This window comes from Pelophylax lessonae (genome assembly GCF_965119305.1).
Source record: "Pelophylax lessonae genome assembly, chromosome: 1".
Classification (NCBI taxonomy): Eukaryota; Metazoa; Chordata; class Amphibia; order Anura; family Ranidae; genus Pelophylax; species Pelophylax lessonae.
Window position 1 is genome coordinate 888,848,593 of NC_138768.1, and position 25,541 is coordinate 888,874,133.

The 25,541-nt window shown below is 44.1% G+C and overlaps 1 protein-coding gene across 1 annotated transcript; it reads left to right on the top strand.

Moving 5' to 3' along the window:
- Nucleotides 1–2,602: 2,602 nt before the first annotated feature.
- Nucleotides 2,603–24,564, top strand: LOC309550806 (uncharacterized protein; the record flags this gene model as incomplete). The annotated part of the gene is made up of 2 exons (XM_082251141.1): nucleotides 2,603–2,614; nucleotides 23,572–24,564. 2 exons carry the CDS (start codon nucleotides 2,603–2,605, stop codon nucleotides 24,562–24,564), a joined length of 1,005 nt encoding a protein of 334 aa, XP_082107267.1.
- Nucleotides 24,565–25,541: the final 977 nt, after the last annotated feature.

Genomic DNA, 25,541 nt, shown 5'->3' on the forward strand with positions numbered 1-25,541 from the left:
AATTCCATGGGCATGTCAGGGCATCGACTGCTTCCGACTGAGAGTAGGGGAGGCGAGAGTAGAATCTGGGGAGTTTCGAGTTGTCCGGAGTGGCAAACATGTCCACTTGAGGAGGGTACCAGAGGTTGGTGATTTGGAGAAAAACTTGTGGGTGTAGAGACCACTCGTTGTTGTCTGCGAACCTCCTGGATAAAGCGTCTGCCACTGTGTTCAGCCGGCCTGGAATGTAAACGGCCCTGAGATCTCGTAGGTTCCTTTCTGCCCACAGCATGATGGGTTCGACCTCCCGGAGGAGGGTCCTGCTGCGAGTACCTCCTTGTCTTAGCAGGTATGCCACTGCTGTCTTGTTGTCTAATCTCAGGAGGACTCTGTGGCCTTGGAGGAGGGGTGCCAAGGAAATCAGAGCTAGAAATGCCGCTCTTAGTTCCAGTACGTTGGATACCACTCCTTTGGTTGAGTGGGACCATCTTCCCTGAAGCTTGACCTCCCCGCAATGGGCGCCCCATCCGTGCCCACTTGCATCGGATGTAAGAATGGTCCAGTTGAATGAGCCTAGGTGCGGGGGTTGGCAAGATTTTCCTTCTTCATCCACCAAAACAAGCTTCTGCGCATTAAGGCGGTCACTCGGATTTTCTGGGAGAGGTGTTGTTTCCTCCATTGTGACAGAAAACCTGTTTGGAAGAGGCTCAGGTGCCAGTGGGACCATGGCACCATGGGAATACAAGAGGACATTGTGCCAACTAGACTCAGACACTGAGAGGCCGTCAGATGAGTACTCCGAATTACAGTGAACATCTTCCGTATGATAATATCCATCTTCTGGCTGGGTAAGGACACTGTCCCCACTTGGGTGTTGAACATGGCTCCCAGGTAAACCATCTGTTGTGTCGGGGACAAGTTGCTTTTTTGAAAATTTATGAGCCAGCCGAACTCCTGCAAAGTCTGAAGGAGAATTTCCCTGTGGGATCTGAGTTGATCTGGATTGCTTGCCAACAGAAGAATGTAGTCTAGATAGTGGGGGCTAGGACAGTTGTCAAGGTCTTGGTGAACACTCGCGGAGACGTGCAGAGCCCGAATGGAAGAGCCTTGAACTGAAGGTGTATCTCGCCTACAGCGAACCTCAGAAATCTCTGATAAGTTGGAAAGATTGGGATATGCAGGTAAGCATCTAGTAGATCGAGAGATATCAACCAATCTCCTGGTTGAATGACCTGGATGATAGTTTGCAAGGATTCCATTTTGAAGCTCTCGAGCTCTATATATCGGTTGAGCCTCTTGAGGTCTATCACCGGTCTCCAACCTCCCGTCCTTTTTTGCACTAAGAAGAGTGGAGAATAGAAACCGGTGTAACGCTCAGCCAATGGAACCGGTATGGCTGCACCTTGAAGCTGAAGATCTGTCAGGAATTGGGATAATGCCAAAGCTTTTGATGGCGATGGCTGGTATTCTTGACTCCTAAAACGATGCATGAGGAGGAGGATGGGCAAACACCCACCGGTGACCCTGATGGATTGTTGACAGAACCCAGGGGTCCTGACAACGCGAAGCCCAAATTGGGAAAAAGGCCTGTAGCCTGGCTCCGACTGGGAGCGATTGCAATCTTCTGGCGTCAAAAAGGCTTTCGTTGCCTCCTGGGGGGTGGTGAAAGCCTTGGTTTTGCGTGTGTTCAAAAAAGAGGCCTGGGTGCCTCTCCAGGGTCTTCTGTTATCCCTGTTCTGTCTGGCTTGCCTATAATCCCTGGAATTTGAGGGCTGGAATCTAGACGAATAGACTCTTGTCCTCTTGACTTTCCTGTCTTGTGGCAGGAGACCAGACTTGCCTCCAGTTACCCTGGAAATTGCCTTGTCCATCTTTTCTCCGAAGAGGGATTTGCCATCGAACGGAATCTTGCACCAACTCTGTTTGGACGCAAGGTCAGCTGTCCATGGTTTTAGCCAGAGGGCCCTTTTGGCCATTACTGTGTGGAGCATTGACTGTGCGGAACAACGTATGGTATCAATGGCAGCCTCTCCGATGAAATCGGCAGAAATTTTCAGTTCCTCCAGTGCCTTGACAATGTCTTCTCTAGGGACATTTTGGCGTAGCGCTGTCTCGTCATTTTCCGTCCATGCCCTGATGGCATTGGAGACAGATGTAAGGGCAATAGCCGGTTTACAGGCTGCGCCCGAGGCCAGGTAGCTCCTTTTTAGGTCCAGGTCTATTTTTCGATCTAGCGGATCTTTGAAAGAAGCTGCATCCTCCATAGGTAGTGTCACATTTTTGGCGAGTCGTATGACTGCAGCATCCACCACCGGCATGGAATTTAATGATTGCGCTTCAGCCTCGGCTAGAGGGTAGAGCTTATTAAGACGGCCCAATGAAAACTTTTTATCCGTCTTTTTCCATTCCTCTTCGATAATTTCTCTTATCTCGCCCATAAGAGGAAAGAATACTTGTTTCCTCTTAAGGAAGGGAAAATACGTTTTTGATTTTGGAATGGGTTCTTCAGGATCCTCCCAGGCAATTGCTGTTTTTACTGCCTGAATAAAAGGTGGGATTAAGGCATAGTTAAAGCCTGACGGGTCCGACTCCTCTGAGGATTCTTCCGAAAGGCGACCTGAAGATGCCTCTCCAAGTAATGGAGCCGCAGAGCGTGAAGGGTTTAGCCCTGAGGGGCCTGGAGCGCTATCATCCCTGTCCGGAACCTGAGCTGCAGAGGGAGCCGCCTCTGCGGGTACTAGAGTTGTCAACTCCGAAAGGGAATCCTTCATTGTCTGCTTTAGCAGATCCACCACTTGTTGGTTTTCCAGCTCCCGGTTGGCTGCGTAGTCCCGAAAACAGTCCTGGCAGACTAGGTAAAGGCACTGTGCCACAAGCCCAGCACTTCTTCCTTGAGGAGTGGGATGGCGGAGAAGGAGAGTGATGGTGTCTCGACCTAGATCTTTCTGAGGATCTATAGTGGGAAGATCTTGATCTGCGATCTGGACTGTCATGGTCGCGGTGCCTTGAAGACTTCCCGGATCTTTTGGAGTGCGTTGGGCTGGAACAAAGGACATTTGTTAGTCCATACAAGCACTCTTTTCCTTCTTTCTTCAATACTTACAGAAAGGTGGTCCCATACCTATTGTGAGGATCTTGGTTACGTGATGAGTGGCTCATCGTAGGGCGCTGCAGAAGGACCGGCTGTGAGAGGAAAGCGCAAGAAGGAAGAAAAAAAAAATAAAAAAGAAGAAAAAAGAAGAAAAAAATGGGAGAGAGAGAGAGAGAGAGAAAAAAAAAAAAGTTTTATTGAAGAAAAAATAAAAACTGAATAAATGGGAAGGAGGGCGGGAAAAAAAAAGTGTTACAAGGTGCTACCTACCAAGGGCTTTAAACAAGTCGGCAGGAGCAGGGAAAGATGCTGTCTTTCAGGTGGACAGCAGGTGGAATGGCCCTTTAATAGGCAGAGCAGTCTAAGGGAGCAAAAAACCCCTCCCCTTAGCTTCTGTGGGAACTCAGGGCAAAATTACACCTGGTTCCCACATCCAAGATGGCCACCCGAGCCTCAACCGCACTGCGCATGCGCCCGCGCATGCGCAGAACGTTCCTCGTGCACGGCCCTACTCCCCGCCCTGCGAGGCGGTCCGCAGAGACGCCGAGACTCTGTGGAGTAAGGGGCGGCCTCGATTTACATGGCGCTGCAGGGGGAATCCCAGGGCTGGGAGCCATCCACACGGGATCGGATGTCTTTTAGCAAACTTAAAGGGACAGGCTGCAGAAAAGGTAAGACAAAGGCAAGAAGGGGAAAAAAAGAGGGAAAGAGAAGGGAAAGATAACAATGAAAATGAACACACACAAACAAACAAGTACTGGAAAACATAAAGGGGAATCCAACCTGTAAAGAGGGGGAAAAAAAAAGACGGTCCTTGTGCAAAATCCTGCAAAACCAAACATTTTAAGATTTTTAAAGAGACAGTGGCAGTATGCGTTCCTATGAGGAAACACTGCAAATTGTACCCAAAAGATCCACAGAAGGGGTTCCCGGCCTTATTAGTGCTTTGAGCGACCCAAGAACCGGGACTGTGCACAGGAGAGGCTGAACCCGGCGGAAAGCTGCCTGGAGGCAGAGGTATGGACATACTGCTTATTCTTCACCAGTCAGGAAGGTATGAGGAAAAAAAGGAGAATGATGGGACAGGGGGCTGGGCCTTTCTTTTATGCTACTCACTAGTCCTGAGGGAGGAGTAGAGGCGGAGCGCTATCACTAGTATGCTGCCATGGAGGCACCAGGAAAGCTGGTTGCCCTCCTTGGCCGGCTTCCCGGGCTAGGCTGAGTCGTAGAAAAGGGCACTGCAAAAGTTCAAGCATAGCATAAAAAAGCCTTGACTGGGACCAAGAAGACAATGTGAAATCAGGCCTTTTGCCTAAAGCTTGGGCTCGTCCGGGATTTGAACCCAGGACTGCTTGCAGATGAAGCGAGAATCATACCCCCAGACCAACGAGCCAAGAATGTCACCTTAGCTGAAGAATTATTTTTTTCCCCAAGAAATAGTCTTCTCCTCTGCAAAAAGTCTTCGTCCTTGGATGAAAGAAGTTTAAAATCTTTGCCTATTTCGAAAATATCGAAAGCTAAGGAGAAATTTGGTCAGGGCAAAATCACCCCCTTTCTACCAGTAGGGTCTGGAAACAAACTCATGGTCTGGCATCTTGGACCTCCTGTACCCAAAGGTGGATAATTACCCCTTGACTGAAGGAGGGAGAACCCAAGCGTCACCTATCGCCAATTTCTCAGAAGCCGCTTTTCCCACACTTTGAAGATCTGTTAAGCACTTTTGCCTGCACAGATTCAGCCATGGTATAATCAAAGCTGCAAGTTAGAATGCCAATTCATATGCTAAACAATGGGCTCGTCCAGGATTTGAACCTGGGATCTCTCGCACCCAAAGCGAGAATTAAACCCCCAATGGCTCCAATCATCTCTATGGCCTAAAATACCGGAAGCTACGAGCATTTCATGACTTCTGTTTTGTCAGAAATAAACAGCGCCATTGGGAAATTGGGAAAGTATTTTATCACACCAATTTTGGTGTGGTCAGATGCGTTAAGGTCAGAGGAGCGATCTAGAGTCTAAAAGACCCCAATTTTTTTTAAAAAAGAGTACCTGTCACTACAGATTGCTATCATAGGGGATATTTAAATTCACTGTGAGAACAATAAAAATGATTAAAAATAAAATGAAAGGAAAGGTGTCAAAATAACATAAAAAAGCAAAATAAAAAAAATAAAAAATCAAGCCCCCCCTGTCCCCCCGTGCTTGCGCGCAAAGGTGCACGCAAGCGTTGGTCTAGTGTCATATGTAAACCGCAATTGCAGCATGCATGTGAGGTATCGCCGCTAACGCCAGGTCGAGTGCAGTAATTCTTGCAGTAGACCTCCTCTGTAAGTCTAAAGTGGTAACCTGTAAAGACTTTTAAAGGTTTTTAAAAATGTACATAGTTTGTTGCCGCTGCACAGGCGTGCGCAATTTTTAAAGCATGTCATGTTTGGTATCTATGTGCTCAGCATAATATCATCTTTTAAATGTTACCACACAATTTGGAATTATATAGTGTATTTGTGCAATAAATTAAAAAATATATTTTTTTTTCGCAGAAATTGCGTTTGGAAAATCAGTGCGCAAATACTGTGTGAGAAAAAAAATTTGCAACATCCACCATTTTGTTCTATAGGGCATCTTCTTTAAAGAAATATATAATGTTTGAGGGTTCAAAGTAATTTTCTAGTAAAAAAAAAAATATTTTTGTAAACAAAAAGTCACAGAAAAGGCTTTGTTTTCAAGTGGTTAGAAGAGTGGGTGATGTGTGGCTAAGATTGAGCATAAAATGCCAGGACAGTTCAAACAACCCCCAAATTACCCCTTTTTGAAAAGTAGACACCCAAAGCTATTTGCTGAGAGGCATATTGAGTCCATGAAGTATTTTATATTTTGCCCTAAGTTTCGGGAAGATGACAATTTGTTTTTGTTTTTTTTTTTACAGAAAGTTGTCACTAAATGATATATTGCTCACGCATGCCATGGGTATATGTTAAATGACACCCCAATATACATTCTGTTGCTTCTCCTGAGTACAGGGATACCACATGTGTGAGACTTTTTCGAAGTCTAGCTATGTACGGGACCCCGAAATCCAATCCCCAGTTTTCTAATGGTGTAAATTGCTTATTTTACCTCTGCACTACCTGTCACAGTTTCAGAGGCCCTGAAATTTCAAGATAGCACAAAACCCCCCCAAATTACCCCATTTTTCAAAGTAGACACTCTAAGCTATTTGCTGAGAGGCATGGTGAGTCCATGGAATATTTTATAGTTTGCCACAAGTTTCGAGAAAATTATTATTTCTTTTTTTTTTCTTTTTTTGTTTTTTTACACAAAGTTGTCACTAAATGATATATTGCTCACACATGCCATGGGTATATGTGAAATGACACCCCAAAATACATTTTGCTGCTTCTCCTGAGTACAGGAATACCACATGTGTGAGACTTTTTGGGAGCCTAGCTGTGTATGGGACCCCGAAAACCAATCCCCATCTTCAGGTTTTCTAATGACGTAAATTGCTTATTTTACCTCTGCACTACCTGTCACAGTTTCAGAGGCCCTGAAATTCCAAGATAGCACAAAACCCCCCCAAATTACCCCATTTTGCAAATTAGACACTCCAAGCTATTAGCTGAGAGGCATGATGAGTCCATGGAATAGTTTATATTTTGCCACAAGTTTCGGTAAAATTATTATTATTTTTTTTTTTTACACAAAGTTGTCAGTAAATGATATAATGCTCACACATGCCATGGGTGCCATGAATTTCCAAAACTTTGTGACAAAAAGTGAAATCTGCAAAACACTCAACATGCCTCTCTGCAAATAGCTTAGGGTATCTACTGTCTTGGCATTTCATGGCCTCCGAAACTGTGATAGGTAGTCAGGAATGAAATCAACAATTTACGCCCTTGGAAAGCCTGAAAGTGGGGATTGGTTTTCGGGGTCCTGTACTCGGCTAAACTGCAAAAAAGTCTCACACATGGGGTATCCCTGTACTCAGGAGAAGCAGCAGAATGTATTTTGGGGTGTCATTTCACATATACCCATGGCATGTGTGAGCAATATATCATTTTGTGAAAACTTTGTGTAAAACAAAAATATATATATATATATATTTCCCGGAACTTGTGGCAAAATATAAAATATTCCATGGACTCACCATGCCTCTCAGCAAATAGCTTGGGGTGTCTACTTTCCAAAATGGGGTCATTTGGGGGGGTTTTGTGCTATCTTGGAATTTTAGGGCCTCCGAAACTGTGACAGGTAGTGCAGAGGTGAAATGCACAATTTACGCCATTAGAAAACCTGAGGGTGTTGATTGGTTTCAGGGTCCTGTACACAGCTAGGCTCCCAAAAAGTCTCACACATGTGGTATCCCTGTACTCAGGGGAAGCAGTAGAATGTATTTTGGGGTGTCTTTCCACATATACCCATGGCACGTGTGAGCAATTTATCATTTAGTGACAACTTTGTGTTTAAAAAAATAAAAAATAAAAAATAAAAATGTAATTTTCCCGAAACTTGTGGCAAAATATAAAATATTCCATGGACTCACCATGCCTCTCAGAAAAATAGCTTGGCATGTGTACTTTCCAAAATGGGGTCATTTGGGGGGTTTTTTGCTATCTTGAAATTTCAGGGCTTCCGAAACTGTGATGGGTAGTGAGGAGGACAATCAAAAATTTACGCGATTAGAAAACCTGAAGATGGTGATTGATTTTCGGGCGTCCCGTACACAGCTAGGCTCCCAAAAAGTCTCACACATGGGGTATCCCCATACTCAGGAGAAGCAGGAGAATGTATTTTGGGGTGTCATTCCACATATACCCATGTCATGTGTGATAAATGTATCTTTTAGTGACAACTTTGTGTTAAAAAAAAAAAAGAAAAATTAATTTTCCCAAAACTTGTGGCAAAATATAAAATATTCCATGGACTCACCATGCCTCTCAGCAAACAGCTTGGGGTGTCTACTTTCCAAATGGGGTCATTTGGGGGGGTTTTGTGGTATCTTGACAATTCAGGGCCTCCTAAACCGTTATAGGTAGTGAGAAAATGCAATGAAAAATGTACGCCCTTTGAAATTCTGATGGTGGGGATTGGTTTTCGGGGTCCCGTACACAGCTAGGCTCCCAAGAAGTCTCACATATGTGGTATCCCTGTACTCAGGAGAAGCAGCAGAATATATTTTGGGGTGTATTTACACATATTACACCAGCCTTGCACGATACAGCGCCACGATCAGTGCTAATGAGGTGACTCCGCAGCCCAGGCCGGATCTCCGTGTGTGCAGGCTGCCCTCTCATCTACCTCTGAGCCCTGAGCTCCTTGGAGAAGCCCCGTTTTGAGCGTCAATTACCGGATCCCCTTATCCATTCATTCATTTGTTGAGCTGGTCGTTTTCCACCTGGGAACCTGAGCTGAGTTTTACATCCCTGCCTGTTTAACCATTGAAGTTGGTAAGAGTATCCATACACACCACTGGTCATTCGGTCTGCATGTTTGGTGTCCCTCTTTTTCTCTGTTTCTTATCCATCTGGTAAGCAGCCATCTTCATTGGTTTGACACCCCACACACTCCTTTGCTTGCTCCCTATCCATTCAGCGTTTGGTAAGGGGTACCTATGGAGTTTATTTGGTGATTGGTCCCCCATATGCACTGACTCTCCCCTCACGAGACCTGTTGTGTGCACATCACTTGGGTGTTTTTTGTCCTGTTTTTTTGGTTTTATGCTATGGCGTTTGCCTTGTTTTATTTTTCATTACTCAACCTACACGTTGCTGGAGTTCCATACTGACATCATAAGGTCCCTCGATCCCCAACATCTGAGGCGTATCTGGAGTCTCCTTTTACTGTTTGGCCTTATATTATCCTATTTCTGGTAAGCGGTACCTGAACAGGGCCTGAATATCAATTTTTGGTGCTTAACTTCTTTTAAGTTGGATTTACACTATGGTGTCCATTTTCTTTTACTTTAATGCCCTCTGCTGAGAAGCCCCAATGTCATTGGGTGAATAGTGTGTCCCATCTGTGAGGATAATTGAATATTCATCACTTGGCTTCTCTATATCAACCATTTGGTAAGGGGTACCTGCACAAGTTTTCACAACTTTATTTTGTCATTGGACTTTTTTATGGACTATTTCAGTTGATGGTTCAACATACAGCGCAGCTTATTTTTTATTATTTATTTTGGGGTGTCTGTCGCACTTGAAGTTGCTGCTTATTATTGTTTTGAATTAGCGCAGTTGTTTACCTTTATTTCCTACACATATACCCATGGCATGTGCAAGCAATATATCCTTTCAATGACAACTTTGTGTAAAAAAAATATATATATTTTTTTTTTTAGTCATTTTTCAAACACCTGTGACAAAAAAATGGAATATTAAACATGCCTCTCAGGACATTCTTTAGGATGTCTACTTTCCAAAAAGGGGTAATTTGGGGGGGTTTTGTACTGCCCTGCCATTTTAGCACCTCATGAAATGAGATAGGCAGTCAGAAATTAAAGCTGTGTAAATTTCAGTATTTACGCCATAGTTTGTAGACGCAAACCAAGAAAAATACGCTCATTGTGATTTTTTTTGTCAAAGACATGTAGCTCAATACACTTTGGCCAAAATATATGACATAAATTGAGTATATTGGATATTTTTGAAAAGACAAAGTTGAAAATGTCATTTTTTCTCAAAATTTTCGCTCTTTATTTATTAATATCGCAAAAAATAAAAAAGCACAGAGGTGATCAAATACCACCAAAAGAAAGCTCTGTTTGTGGGAAAAAAAGGACGTAAATTTCGTTTGGGTAAAGCATTGCATGACCGCGCAATTGTCAGTTAAATTCACTAAGTGCCAATTTGAAAAAAGGGGTCTGGTCAAAAAGGGGGTAAAATCTTCTGGGGCTTAAGTGGTTAATGTGCATATTTTACATTTTATTATGATTATATATCAGGTGTTTCACCACTATTTGAACATTGCAGCTCTACAATATTTCTTACCTTTTGCAGAGAGGGTGACACCATCACTCCTGCCTGCATTGGATTTGAATTTAGCCGCCCCATCCCCGCCCCTCCAAGTTTTTCCTCTATCTTATCTTCCTAACATTTGGTAGCCCTATCCCAAAAAAATCTAAAAAGTATCTTTCTCTTTTTTTTTCTATCTCATGGACGAAATGTGAGAAATAACATAAATATCATACAATTATTCCATAAACACATCCCACATACACTGCATAGATCATTGCAAGGAAAAATGCTTATAAAATAATTTACCATTTGCCAAAAAAAAAAAAAATATGTCCCCGGATTTCATTTTAAAAATCTGGTCACCTTACAATATGGTCCACAAGGCGGTGACCTGACTTCTCTCAGATGGAACGCACAGACAGGAAGTGATGAGTTATAGAGAGGAAGTAATGTAAGATACTGACAGGAAGTAATGTAAGATACTGACAGAAAGTGATGTAGTTCCACAGAGGAAGTGATGTCAGCTATAAATAAGAATTTCAGAGGCGAGTCGGGACTCGGAGGAAGTAGAAAGGAGACGTAGCTGGAAGTGGCAGCAGAGGAGGTAATAAGATATTATTTTCTATATATAATCTTTAATTACATAAAGAAAATTTTCTCCTTCTGTTTTTATGCTGGGGGAACAGAAACAGAGGAACAAAAAACACTGAGAATCAGATTGCAGTCCCCTGGTGAAATCACATAAGTAGAATGAGCAACAAAACTTCCTCCAGCTCTCCTGTAGCGCCCTCACCAGGCAGAGCCGAGGTTCTCATATTCTATCTGGGAAAGAGGCAGAGCTCGGGGTGACCCCGACACTCACCTCTGGAAATATTCAGTAGCTTTCCTCCCTCATCACTACTAACATTAATCCTGTCCTCTGCCCTAACACCAACTGGGCCCCCACTCCTCATCCCCCATCTAATACCGCTTTCCCCCATTCCTCACCCCCATCAAACACCGCTGTCCCCCATTCCTTACCCCCCATCCAACACCGCTGTCCCCCATCTAACACTGCTGTCCACCATTTCTCACCCCCGCATCACCCCTGTTCCCTACTTCTCATCCCTCATCCAACACTGTTGTTCCCCTCTCCTCACCCCCCTTCCCACACTGCTCACCTATATTCCACAACCCCCACTGACACTGTTGTCCCCCACTCCTCATTCCCTTATGCAACATTGCAGATCTCCAATCCTCACACCCCATATTTGACTCTTCTGTCCCCCACTCTTCACCCAGACCCAATGCTGCCACCTTGGTTTCTCTCGCTCTCTCATGATATCACTCTTATCTCTATTAATAAAGCACAAACCTGACTGGAGAGGTGAGGAGAATTCTGGGAGGTCACATGACATCACTCTTATTTCTATTAGTAAAATACCAACCTGACTGGAGAGGTGAGGAGAATTCTCAAAAGATTCTTAGAAGGACACAAGAATCTCTACAAGGACGTCATGATGGAGAATCAGCCGCCCCTCGCATCACCGGGTAAGAGGAGACTTTATTGTAAAGGAGAGAACAGTACGGAGGCTCCACCTAGATCCCCCATCATCTGATAAACGCATAGAAACAATGTATTTAGTCAGTGTGTGTGTTTCCTACAGATGGATCCAGTAATGGGAAAGAGAGAATTCCCTGTCCTCTGTATTCCCAGGATTCCACACAGGAAGATCACACCATCCCCCACCATCATCAGGTAGGTGAAGATGGATATCGAGATCATAAAAGTGATCTGACTGTTTGAAAATATATTCCACTTTTAGGTATAAGGTTATTTGTGCTCACATTTTAAAGAAACCATTCCCTGCTATTTTGTTTGTTTAGAATGAAAATCTGATAGATATAAAAGATGAGGTTAAAGAGGAAGAAGAGACGTATGTGAGGGGTGATCAGCAGTTCAGGGAAGAGGTTGGGATGATGGACAAAGTTAAAGAGGAGGAATCTTCTCCAGACATCAGCACAGGTGAGTGATGGCCACTAAATACAAAAACTGTTTGGGTATATGGATTGATGTTTGAGGATCTGTAGATCCACTTCTACAAAGACGTCATGATGGAGAATCAGCCGCCCCTCACATCACCGGGTAAGAGGAGACTTTATTGTAAAGGAGACAGCAGTACGGAGGGTCCACCTAGATCCCCCATCATCTGATAATCACATAGAAAAAATGTATTCAGTCAGTGTGTGTGTTTCCTACAGATGGATCCAGTAATGAGAACCCACCAGAGAGATGTCCCTGTCCTCTGTATTCCCGGGATTCCACACAAGTTAACATTAAAGAAGAGATAAAAGAGGAGGATGCTGAGAATTTTGTAATGGAGGAGGCAGAGTTTCCAAATGGTCACAGAAAGCAGTACCAGGACACCATGGTGGAGTCATCCAGTTACAGAAATCCACCAGAGAGATGTCCCCGTCCTCCGTATTCCCGGGATTCCACACAGGAAGATCACACCATCCCTCACGATCATCAGGTAGATGAGAATGTAGGAAAGTGATCCCAAGCCCTAAGAGATATCATTCTATTATTATTATTTTGTATTTATTATTATTTCTGCCATTTTGTTGATTTAGGATGAAGATCTGATAAATGTACAAATTGGGGTTATAAAGGAAAAGACGTATGTGAGGGGTGATCAGCATTTTACAGAGGAGGTTGGGATGATGGATGCAGTTAAAGAAGAAGAAACTTCTCCAGATATCAGCTCGGGTAATTATGCAAGAATGGGTTAAAGCTTACTTAGTGATGTTTGGTTGGGTGGTATCATTGATCTGGTTAGTTGTCATAGTTTGGTGTTGTGATTGCACCCTGTTCCACCACAGATTTCTTTTAAACTTTGAAATGCTCGACCAACATACACTGCTACAAAGAATGAAAGGAACACTTTGAAAACACATCAGATCTCAATGGGGAAAAATATCATGCTGGAAATCTATACTGGTATGGACTGGGTAATGTGTTAGGATCTATACTGGTACATAGTTACATAGTTTGTGAGGTTGAAAAAAGGCATCAATCCATCCAGTTCAACCTATGATGTGTGTGTGTTTGCTGTTAACCGTACATTGTATACCACTTTATGTTGTGGTCTTTAAGATGCCCATCTAATAGTTTTTTTAAACTATCAATGCTCCCCGCTGATACCACTGCTTGTGGAAGAGAAATCCACATCCTTACCACTCTGACAGTAAAGAACCCCTTACGTATTTTAAGGTTAAACCATTTTTCCTCTAGTTTTAGTGAGTGACCACTGCCATCTGTCATGTAGGTTCCCACCCCATTATTTTGTTCAGGTCTGCTTGTAAGGTTTCCACATCCTGCATAGAAGATATTGGCATGCTTAGTTTAGTATTATCCGCAAATACTGAGATTGTGCTGGATATCCCCTCCTCTAGGTCGTTTATGAATAAATTAAACAGCATTGGTCCCAGGACAGATCCTTGGGCGACCCCACTTTCCACACCCGCCCAATCTGAGTACTCTCTATTTATCACCACCCTCTGGACTCGCCCCTGGAGCCAGTTCTCTATTCAGGTACTCACCCTATGGTCCATACCTATGGACCTTAGTTTGTACAGTAAGCGTTTGTGAGGAACTATCACATACCTGGAGGTGAGCCTGAACAGTGAGGAAGGCCTCTCTTACGCCTCCGACTCGGGACCCTTGATAGTGCAGACAGGAGGTGCCGAGTATAGAGTAGCACGAGTGCCTGATGTAGGTCCAGAGCAGGTATGCAGGCAACTGGTGCTGGTGGCAGGAGCGTAGTGAGACAAGCCGGGTCAGAAGGCAAACGGTCATACAGGAGCCAGAAGGAGCAGACTGGAGTGGAGGTCAAGGGACAAGCCGAGGTCGGTGCAGGCGGAGAGCAGAGGATAGTCAGGACAAGCCGGGTCTGGTACTTGTAAACAGGATACAGGTAGCAGGTTCAGGTCAACAAGGCTGAAGACAAAGCAGCACTGGAGCTGAGCAAGGGCTGAGTTTAAATAGTCCATTTGGCGCCAGCATCTGTCACATTGCGTGTTTGCCGTGCTCTCGTGCTTGTGTGCGCGTGTGCACGCGTTTGAGAATTCGCGCATGCGCATTCGCAAGTCCTGTCGGGATTGAACAGAAACACCACTCTGAACAGCAAACCTCTTCTTACAGGAACTGTGTCAAATGCCTTTGCAAAGTCCAGATACACCACATCCACAGGCCTTCCTTTGTCTAGATGGAAACTCACTTCATCGTAGAAGGTTAATAGATTGGTCTGGCAAGAGCGATTTTTCATGAATCTATGCTGATTACTACTATTAATACCATTTTCATTACTAAAGTCCTGTATATAGTCTTTAAACATCCCCTCCAAAATCTTGCAGACAGGTCTATACAGGTCCCTCTCAAAAAATTAGCATATTGTGATAAAGTTCATTATTTTCTGTAATGTACTGATAAACATTAGACTTTCATATATTTTAGATTCATTACACACAACTGAAGTAGTGCAAGCCTTTTATTGTTTTAATATTGATGATATTGGCATACAGCTCATGAAAAACCAAAATTCCTATCTAAAAAAATTAGCATATCATGAAAAGGTTCTCTAAACGAGCTATTAACCTAATCATCTGGATCAACTAATTAACTCTTAACACCTGCAAAAGATTCCTGAGGCTTTTAACCACTTAAGCCCCGGAGGATTTGGCTGCTTAAAGACCAGGGGGTTTTTGCGATTTTTTTACTGCATGACTTTAATGGACAATTGCGCAGTCGTGCGATGGTGTACCTAAACGAATTTGACGTTTTTTTTTCCCCCACAAACAGAGCTTTCTTTTGGTGGTATTTGATCACCTGTGCGATTTTTACTTTTTGTGCTATAAACAAAAAAAGAGCGAAAATTTTGCAAAAATAACAATATTTTTCACATTTTTTTATATGAAATTCCCCCCAAAAAAATGTAAAAATCAAAATTTTTTAACATTTTTGGCCAATTTGTTTTCTGCTACCTATGTTTGGTAGAAAAAAAAAATCACAAAAAGCGTATTTTGATTGGTTTGCGCAAAAGTTATTGCGTTTACTAACTAAGGGAAAGATTTCTGACATTTTTGGTGGTTTTTTTTAACGTGTAATGGCGGCGATCTGCGATTTTTTTGCGGTACTGCGACATTGCGGCGGATAGATCGGACCCTTGACTGACATTGTTGACACTTTTGGGGTTACCAGTGACATTACTGCAGTAATCAGTGCTATACATATGCACTGTTACTGCAAAATGACACTGGCAGGGAAGGGGTTAACTTTATTGGGGAGGAAGGGGTTAAGTGTGTCCCTAGGGGCATGCTTTCTACTGTGATTGGCTGTGGCTACTAGTGTAGGAACAGTGATCAACGGTCCTACATAGTAGAACCGTCTGAACACTGTTTCTACACAGGGGAGAATGACAGGCGGCTTGTTTACATCAGCCGCCTGACTTTCTCCCTCTGTACCGATGATCGGTGAGTGACCGGCGGACATCGGGTCCGCCGGTCACACGCACTAACTTCCCTATGAATGAGCCGCGGCGGGCGCACGCCTCCGCGGGCGTGCGCCCGCCCGCTATTGGCTCACAAGGAAGTGACAGGCAAGTGACGTACCGATACGTCACTCTGCCTAGCCGGGGGCTGACCGCCGCAGTATATAGTCGTGCGGCGGTCGGCAACCGGTTAAAAACTCCACGCCTGGTTCATTACTCAAAACCGCAATCATGGGTAAGACTGCCGACCTGATTGCTGTCCAGAAGGCCATCATTGACACCTTCAAGCAAGAGGGTAAGACACAGAAAGTAATTTCTGAACGAATAGGCTGTTCCCAGAGTGCTGTATCAAGGCACCTCAGTGGGAAGTCTGTGGGAAGGAAAAAGTGTGGCAGAAAACGCTGCACAGCGAGAAGAGGTGACCGGACCCTGAGGAAAATTGTGGAGAAGGACCGATTCCAGACCTTGGGGGACCTGCGGAAGCAGTGGACTGAGTCTGGAGTAGAAATATCAAGAGCCACCGTGTACAGGCGTATGCAGGAAATGGGCTACAGGTGCCGCATTCCACAGGTCAAGCCACTTTTGAACCAGAAACAGCGGCAGAAGCGCTTGACCTGGGCTACAGAGAAGCAGCACTGGACTGTTGCTCAGTGGTTCAAAGTACTTTTTTCGGATGAAAGCAAATTTTGCATGTCATTCGGAAATCAAGGTGCCAGAGTCTGGAGGAAGACTGGGGAGAGGGAAATGCCAAAATGCCTGAAGTCCAGTGTCAAGTACCCACAGTCAGTGATGGTCTGGGGTGCCATGTCAGCTGCTGGTGTTGGTCCACTGTGTTTTATCAAGGGCAGGGTCAATGCAGCTAGCTATCAGGAGATTTTGGAGCACTTCATGCTTCCATCTGCTGAAAAGCTTTATGGAGATGAAGATTTCATTTTTCAGCACGACCTGGCACCTGCTCACAGTGCCAAAACCACTGGTAAATGGTTTACTGACCATGGTATTACTGTGCTCAATTGGCCTGCCAACTCTCCTGACCTGAAGCCCATAGAGAATCTGTGGGATGTTGTGAAGAGAAAGTTGAGAGACGCAAGACCCAACACTCTGGATGAGCTCAAGGCCGCTATCGAAGCATCCTGGGCCTCCATAACACCTCAGCAGTGCCACAGGCTGATTGCCTCCATGCCACGCCGCATTGAAGCAGTCATTTCTGCAAAAGGATTCCCGACCAAGTATTGAGTGCATAACTGAACAATTATTTGAAGGTTGACTTTTTTTGGATTAAAAACACTTTTTTTTTATTGGTCGGATGAAATATGCTCATTTTTTTAGATAGGAATTTTGGTTTTTCATGAGCTGTATGCCAAAATCATCAATATTAAAACAATAAAAGGCTTGCACTACTTCAGTTGTGTGTAATGAATCTAAAATATATGAAAGTCTAATGTTTATCAGTACATTACAGAAAATAATGAACTTTATCACAATATGCTAATTTTTTGAGAGGGACCTGTAGTTACCCAGGATATATCTCAGCCCTCTTTTAAATATTGGTACCACGTTGGCTTTTTTACAAACAGCTGGCACCATACCCGTCTGTAGACTATCCTTAAAGATCAAGAACAATGGTCTTGTTATCACCTGGCTGAGTTCTTTAAGAACCCTCGGGTGTAAGCCATCTGGTCCCGGTGATTTATTTATGTTAAGTTTCTCTAGTTTAGTTCTAAGTCTATCTTCTGTTAGCCATTGGGGTACTTCCTGAGGTGTATTATTTAAATTTAGCATTACAAGCTGGGTTAGTGTAGCCCCCCCGATTCTTTTGTGAAGACTGAAGAGAAGAAATTATTTAGCACTTTCGCCTTCTCTCTGTCCTCTGGCCAGCTTCCCTTCGTCGTCTTTTATGGGGCCAATGTGTTCTGGCCTCGCTTTCTTACTATTTATATACTTAAAGAATTTCTTGGGGTTTTTCTTACTCTCTTCCGCTATATGTCTCTCGTGTTTTATATTAGCCGCCTTGATTTCGCCTTTACATTTCTTATTGCACTCTTTGTAATGTTGGAATGCTGCCAATGACCCCTCAGCCTTGTAATTTTTGAAGGCCTTTTCTTTAGTATTAATATGCCTTTTTATGTTGGAGTTTATCCACCCAGGGTTTGCTTTTGCTCTTTTAAATTTATTCCCCTTTGGAATGCACTGGCCAATCCCTTTGTTTAGTATGCTCTTGAAGCACTCCCATTCTTCCTTCGTGTTCTTTGTTCCCAGGGTTATATCCCATTTTTATTATTTTTTTTTCAAATATCTTTTTATTCAGGAATTTATAAAATTATACATAACTTTTCTGATATCACATACTTTTCCATCCTAATATATAATATAACATCTCCTTTTGCTATTTCCTTAAATTCCCTTCTTTTTCTTCTTTCCCTTACTTCCCTCCCTTCCCACCCTCTCCCAACCAACAAAAAAAAATTATAATCTTGCGACCAGAGATGGAGGAGTCACCTCTCTCTCTCCCTATCTTGTTATTCCCTTATTTTATTTTGCTATATATTGTTTCCCTTCTTCAGAGCATATGAAATGATTCCATAGTTCCCAAATTTTCCCATATTTTTCTTGCTTATTTTGTGCCGTGGCGATTGGCCATCTTCTCACCCAGTACGGTTGCACCCTCCCCATTTAGGTGTAATCCGTCCGTACTAAAGAGCCGATACCCGACTGAGAAGTCGGCCCAGTTCTCCAGGAATCTGAAGCCCTCCTTGCTACACCAGCTCCTCAGCCACTTGTTAACTTCCCTAATCTCCCGCTTCCTCTCTGGTGTGGCTTGAGGTACAGGTAATATTTCTGAAAATACTACCTTGGTGGTCCTAGTCCTCAACTTAGCTCCTAAGTCCTGAAATAGTTTTTTAGGACTCTCCATCTCCCTCTGACTTTGTCATTGGTACCCACGTGTACCATGACAGCTGGGTCTTCCCCAGCCCCACCCAAAAATCTGTCCATCAGATCCGCAATGTGCTGAACCCGAGCGCCCGGTAAACAACAGACAGTTCGGCACCTACGGTCTTTTTGACAGATTGCCCTCTCTGTCCTTCTAACAATTGAGTCCCCTACCACCAGAACCTGTCTTTCCTTTCCCTTGCTCCTGACCTCACTGGAGGAGTTCTTCCCCTGGCAACTAGGGGCGTCCCTCTGCTCCAGGAATGCTGGTCCCTGACTGGTTTCCCCAACAACACGCAACAGGGCGTATTTATTGGGGTGCTCCAGCCCAGGATCAGCCTCCTTGCCTTGTTCCCTTCTACCCTTCCTAACTGTCACCCAACTACTCTGCTTTGATGCCTGCACCCTTGTATCTCCGCCCTCCTCTGTATAGGCCCCTGCCTGCACCTGATGGGTACATTCCCAGCTCTCCTTCAGTATGGAGATTCTTCTCAGTGTTGCCAGATACTGGTATGGACTGGTTAATGTGTTAGGATCTATACTGGTATGGACTGGGTAATATGTTAGGAAAGAAAGGATGCCACATAGTTTGAAATGAAAATTATCACCCTACAGAGGGCTGAATTCAAAGACACCCCAAAAATCAAAGTGAAAAAATTATGCAGCAGGCGAGTCCATTTTGGTGAAATGTCATTGCAGCAACTCAGAATGGTCCTCAGTAGTGTGTATGGCCCCCATGTGCTCGTATGCATGCCTGACAATGTCGGGGCATGCTCCTAATGAGACGACGGATGGTGTCCTGGGGTATTTCCTCCCAGATGGTGTCCTGGGGTATTTCCTCCCACAAGCCTGGCCAACAAGATGGGAGAGCTGGAGCTACTGATGTTTGAGGAGGACTTAGATTTTGTGGGGATAACTGAGACTTGGTTTGACAGCTCTCATGACTGGATGGCAACCATTCAGGGGTATTCCCTTTATCGCAGAGATAGAGAGGGTAAAAAAGGGGGAGGGGTGTGTCTGTATATTAAGAACAGCATACAGGTAAATATGAGGGATGATATTAATAATGGAGCTAAGGACGAGGCAGAATCCCTATGGGTAGAGCTTCAAAGGGATGGCACGGCGGGGAAGGTAATATTGGGCGTATGCTATAGGCCCCCCAACCAGAGGGAGGAGGGTGAGGCGGACCTCCTTTTACAGATAGGATTGGCAGCAAGGATGGGAAATGTCATTATAATGGGGGACTTTAATTATCCAGATATAGACTGGGCAGAAGGAACCGCGCACTCAGCCAAGGCTAGGCAGTTCCTAAATGTTTTGCAGGACAATTTCATGGGTCAGATGGTGAATGCACCGACAAGAAACAATGCGGTACTTGACCTACTGATTACCAACAATACAGACCTGCTCACGGATATAGAAATACGGGACAACTTGGGAAACAGTGACCATAGGTCAATAAGTTTCAGTATTAATTACAGTAATAGGAAGCAGAGGGGTAATATAAGGACACTGAATTTCAAAAGAGCCAATTTCCCTAAACTGCGCTTGCTGCTAGAAAATATCAATTGGGATAGAACCCTGGGAACAAAGAACACGGAGGAAAAATGGGAGTGCTTCAAGAGTATACTAAACAGGGGGATTGACCAGTGCATTCCAAAGGGAAATAAATTTAAAAGAGCAAAAATAAACCCTGGATGGCTAAACTCCAACATAAAAATGCATATTAGTGCTAAGGAAAAGGCCTTCAAAAAATACAAGACTGAGGGGTCATTGGCAGCATTTAAGCACTACAAAGAGTGTAATAAGAAATGTAAAGACGAAATCAGGGCGGCTAAAATAGAACACGAGAGACATATAGCGGAGGAGAGCAAAAAGAACCCCAAGAAGTTCTTTAAGTATATAAACAGTAAGAAAGCGAGGCCAGAACACATTGGCCCCATAAAAGATGATAAAGGAAATATGGCCACTGAGGACAGAGAAAAGGCGGAAGTGTTAAATCATTTCTTCTCTTCAGTCTTCACAAAAGAATCGGGGGGCTACACGAACCCAGCTTGTAAGGCCGAACTAAATAATACACCTCAGGAAGTGCCGCCATGGCTAACAGAGGATAGACTTAGAGCTAAACTAGAGAAACTTAACATAAATAAATCCCCGGGACCAGATGGCTTGCACCCGAGGGTTCTTAATGAGCTCAGCCAGGTGATTGCCAGACCATTATTCTTGATCTTTAAGGATAGTTTACAGACGGGTATGGTGCCAGCTGATTGGAAAAAAGCCAATGTGGTACCAATATTTAAAAAGGGGCCGAGATATATCCCGGGTAACTATAGGCCGGTCAGCCTAACATCAGTAGTCTGCAAAATTTTGGAGGGGATGTTAAGGGACCACATACAAGACTTTAGTAATGAAAACGGTATTATAAGTAGTAATCAGCATGGATTCATGAAAAATCGTTCGTGCCAAACCAATCTATTAACCTTCTACGATGAAGTGAGCAGCCACCTAGATAAAGGTAAGCCTGTGGATGTGGTGTATCTGGACTTTGCAAAGGCCTTTGACACCGTTCCCCACAAACGATGTACAAACTAAGGAAGGTAGGTATGGATCAGAAGGTGAGTACCTGGATACAGAACTGGCTCCAGGGGAGAGTACAGAGGGTGGTGATTAATGGGGAGTACTCAGATTGGGCGGGTGTGGAAAGTGGGGTCCCCCAGGGTTCTGTCCTGGGACCAATCCTGTTTAATTTGTTCATAAATGATCTAGAGGAGGGGATATCTAGCACAATCTCAGTATTTGCAGATGATATTAAACTAGGCATGCCAATATCTTCTATGCAGGATGTGGAAACCTTGCAAGCAGACCTGAACAAAATAACGGGGTGGGCAACTACATGGCAGATGAGATTTAATGTTGAAAAATGTAAAGTAATGCACTTGGGGGCCAGAAACCAGAAAGCAAGCTACTCACTAGGGGGGGAACCTCTGGGTGAGTCTAGGATGGAAAAGGACTTGGGGGTACTGGTAGACAACAAGCTTGGCAGTGGCATGCAATGCCAAGCCGCTGCAAGCAAAGCCAACAGAATACTGGGATGTATAAAAAAGGGGATTCACTCCAGAAATAAAGAGATTATTCTCCCACTCTACAAGACTCTGGTCCGGCCACATCTGGAGTATGCTGTCCAGTTCTGGTTACCGGTCCTCAGGAAGGATGTGCTGGAACTGGAGAAAGTCCAGAGAAGGGCAACAAAAATAATTAGGGGAATGGAGGACATCAGCTATGAGGGGAGACTACAAGCCCTGAACCTTTTCTCTCTGGAGAAAAGACGATTGAGGGGGGATATGATATCAATGTACAAATACTGTACTGGTGACCCGAGCATAAGGTACAAACTATTCAGAGAAAGGAGATACAATAAGACACGTGGCCACTCACTAAAACTAGAGGAAAGGAGGTTTAACCTTAAAGTGCGTAAGGGGTTCTTCACTGTAAGAACGGTAAGGATGTGGAATTCTCTTCCACAAGCAGTCGTATCAGCAGGGAGCATTGATAGTTTCAAAAAACTATTAGATGGACACCTTAAAGACCACAAAATACAGGGGTATACAATGTACAGTTAAAAGCAAACACACACACGCATCATAGGTTGAACTGGATGGACTGATGTCTTTTTTCAACCTCACTAACTATGTAACTATGTAACTATGTAAGATCTGGACCAGGGCATCACTGAGCTCCTGAACAGGCTGAGGTGCAACCTGGTGGCATCGAATGGACTGAAACAGAATGTCCAAGAGGTGTTCTATTGGATTCAGGTCAGGCGAGTGTGGGGGCCATTCAATGGTATCAATTCCTCCATCCTCCAGGAACTGGCTGCATACTCTCACCACATAAGGCCAGACATTGTTGTCCACCAGGAGGAACCCAGGACCCACTGCACCAGCGTAGGGTCTGACAATGGGTCCAAGGATTTCATCCTGATACCTAATGGCAGTCAGGGAGTCATTGTCTACCCTGTAGAGTTCTGTGCCTCCCTCCATGGATATGCCTTCCCAGACCATCACTGACCCACCACCAAACTGGTCATGCTGAACGATGTTACAGGCAGCTCAGCGTTCACCACGGCTTCTCCAGACTCTTTCACGTCTGTCACATGTGCTCAGGGTGAACCTGCTCTCCTCTGTGAAAAGCACATGGTGTCAGTGGTGGACCTTCCAATTCTGGTGTTTAATGGCAAATGCCAATCGAGCTCCACAGTGCCGGGCAGTGAGCACAGGACCCACTAGGGGACGTCGGGCCCTCAGGCCACCCTCATGAAGTCTGTTTCTGATTGTTTGGTCAGAGACATTCACACCAGTGTCCTGCTGGAGGTCATTTTGTAGGGCTCTGGCAGTCCTCATCTTGTTCCTCCTTGCACAAAGGAGCAGATACCGGTCCTGCTGATGGGTTAAGAACCTTCTACAGTCTTGTCCAGCTCTCCTAGAGTAACTGCCTGTCTCCTGGAATCTCCTCAATGCTCCTGAGACTGTGCTGGGAGACACAGCAAACCTTCTGGCAATGGGAGGTATTGATGTGCCATCGTGGAGGAGTTGGACTGCCTGTGCAATCTCTATAGGGTCCAGGTATGGCCTCATGCTACCAGTAGTGACACTGACCCCAGCCAAATGCAAAAACTAGTGACAAACACTCAGAAAAGATGAGTAGGGAAAATGTCAGTGGCCTCCACCTGTAAAACCATTCCTGATTTGGAGGTCGTCTCATTGTTGCCCATCTAGTGCACCTGTTGGTAACAACCCCCTCCGCTACTTCACTGAGCAGATGAATATCCCAGGAGTTTCCCTGACTTGATGCTATACTCTGATTATAAAGTGTTGAGCAGTGTATATGAGTGTGGAAAACTGACAGACGGACTCTGTGGTGGGAATAGAAGGACATCGGAGGAAGATGTGACTACAGAAGATAATGACATGGCATCTTCTCCAGAAGTAAATCCCATTCCTCATAATATACATGACAGACCTCACCATTGGAGGAGATCATTGGAATCTCCTGATACTTCACATAGTCCTCTAATATCTGACAGTGCCGACCATCTCATCTCAGGAGATCTTCTTTATACCATAAAGGGCTTCATACAGAAGAGAATTCATTGTCATGTTCAGAGTGCGGGAAATGTTTTAAACAGAAAACAAACCTTCTTCAGCACTTGAGAATTCACACAGGGGACCTTCCCTATTCATGTTCAGAGTGTGGGAAATGTTTTAATCGTAAAGGAAACCTTCTTAGCCATCAGAAAATACACACAGGGGAGCGTCCCTATTCATGTTCAGAGTGCGGGAAATGTTTCAATCGTAAAGAATCCCTTTTCAGCCATCAGAGAATACACACGGGTGAGCTTCCCTATTCATGTACAGAGTGCGGGAAATGTTCTAAACAGAAAAGAAGCCTTCTTAGCCATCAGAGAGTTCACACAGGGGAGCGTCCCTATTCATGTTCAAAATGCGGGAAATGTTTTAGTCTCAAAGGACACCTTCTTCAGCACCAGAAAATTCACACAGGTGAGCGTCCCTATTCATGTTCAGAGTGCAGGAAATGTTTCAGTCGTAAAGAAACCCTTCTTAGCCATCAGAGAATACACACAGGTGAGCGTCCCTATTCATGTTCAGAGTGCGGGAAATGTTTCACTCAGAAAGGAAGTCTTCTTATCCATCAGAGAGTTCACACAGGGGAGCATTCCTATTCATGTTCAGAGTGCGGGAAATGTTTTAGTCTCAAAGGACACCTTCTTCAGCACCAGAAAATTCACACAGGTAAGCGTCCCTATTCATGTTCAGAGTGCGGGAAATGTTTCCCTCTGAAAGGAAGTCTTCTTAGCCATCAGAGAATTCACACAGGTGAGCTTCCCTATTCATGTTCAGAGTGCGGGAAATGTTTTAAACAGAAAAGAAACCTTCTTAACCATCAGAGAATTCACACAGGTGAGCTTCCCTATTCATGTTCAGAGTGCGGGAAACGTTTTAATCAGAAAGCAAACCTTCTTACCCATCAGACAATACACACAGGTGAGCGTACCTAATGATGTTCAGAATGCGGGAAATGTTTCAATTTGATAGAAATATTTCTTATCCATCAGAGAATACACACAAATAAATAGGGAATTAATGTTCAGAGTGCAGGAAATGTTTTAGTGGGAAAGGACACCTTCTTCGCCATCAGGGAATCCACAGGGGCGAGCTTCCCCATTAATGTTCAGTATGCGGGAAATGTTTTAATCATAAAGGAAACCTTCTTAGCCATCAGAGAATACACACAGATGAGCCTCCCTGTTAATGTTCAGAGTGCGGGAATTGTTTTGCGCACAAATGTTTACTTGTTAGACACCAGAAAGTTCATACAGGTGAGCGTCTCTGATGTTGTGCAGAGTGCGGGAAATGTTTAACTAAAAGCATCTACTTACACACAGGTGAGCACCCTTTTTAATGTTACAAGTGGGGGAAATGTTTTCCAAAGAAAAGTTCATTTCTTAGAAACCAGAAAGTACATACAGGCGAGCGTCCTATTTCATGTTCAGAGTGCGGGAAATGTTTCACTCCTTATGTACGTTTCAAACAGCAAAGAATTCACACTTATATTAGAGGCTCCATTTTCATGTTCAGAGTGCGGGAAAGTTTACAAATAAAGGAAATAAAATAAAACATCAGAGTGCGCCCCCTGCTGGTACTACGGGAAATGGACGCTGGATTGTAACGGGTGGAACTGTTTAGTCCATAAACAAATGTGAAACCCCCACAGTCCACTCAGGATTGGTTTACACCCGCATCGCCCTCTGACCCGCTGTGGGGTTGGCAGGAAACCATGACAATACATGAGCTTGATTTATTGAAGTAGCCGGCTTTTTATTGGTCCAACCAATGTATGATTATTAATACATTTGACACATTTGTTAATTCTATTATAAAAGATTTAAGCTTTATTTTATTCATATCATTTACTGTGTGGTAATCGCTTATTCTGATCTTGTCCAATAAAAACTCTTCGTACAATATTCTGTGC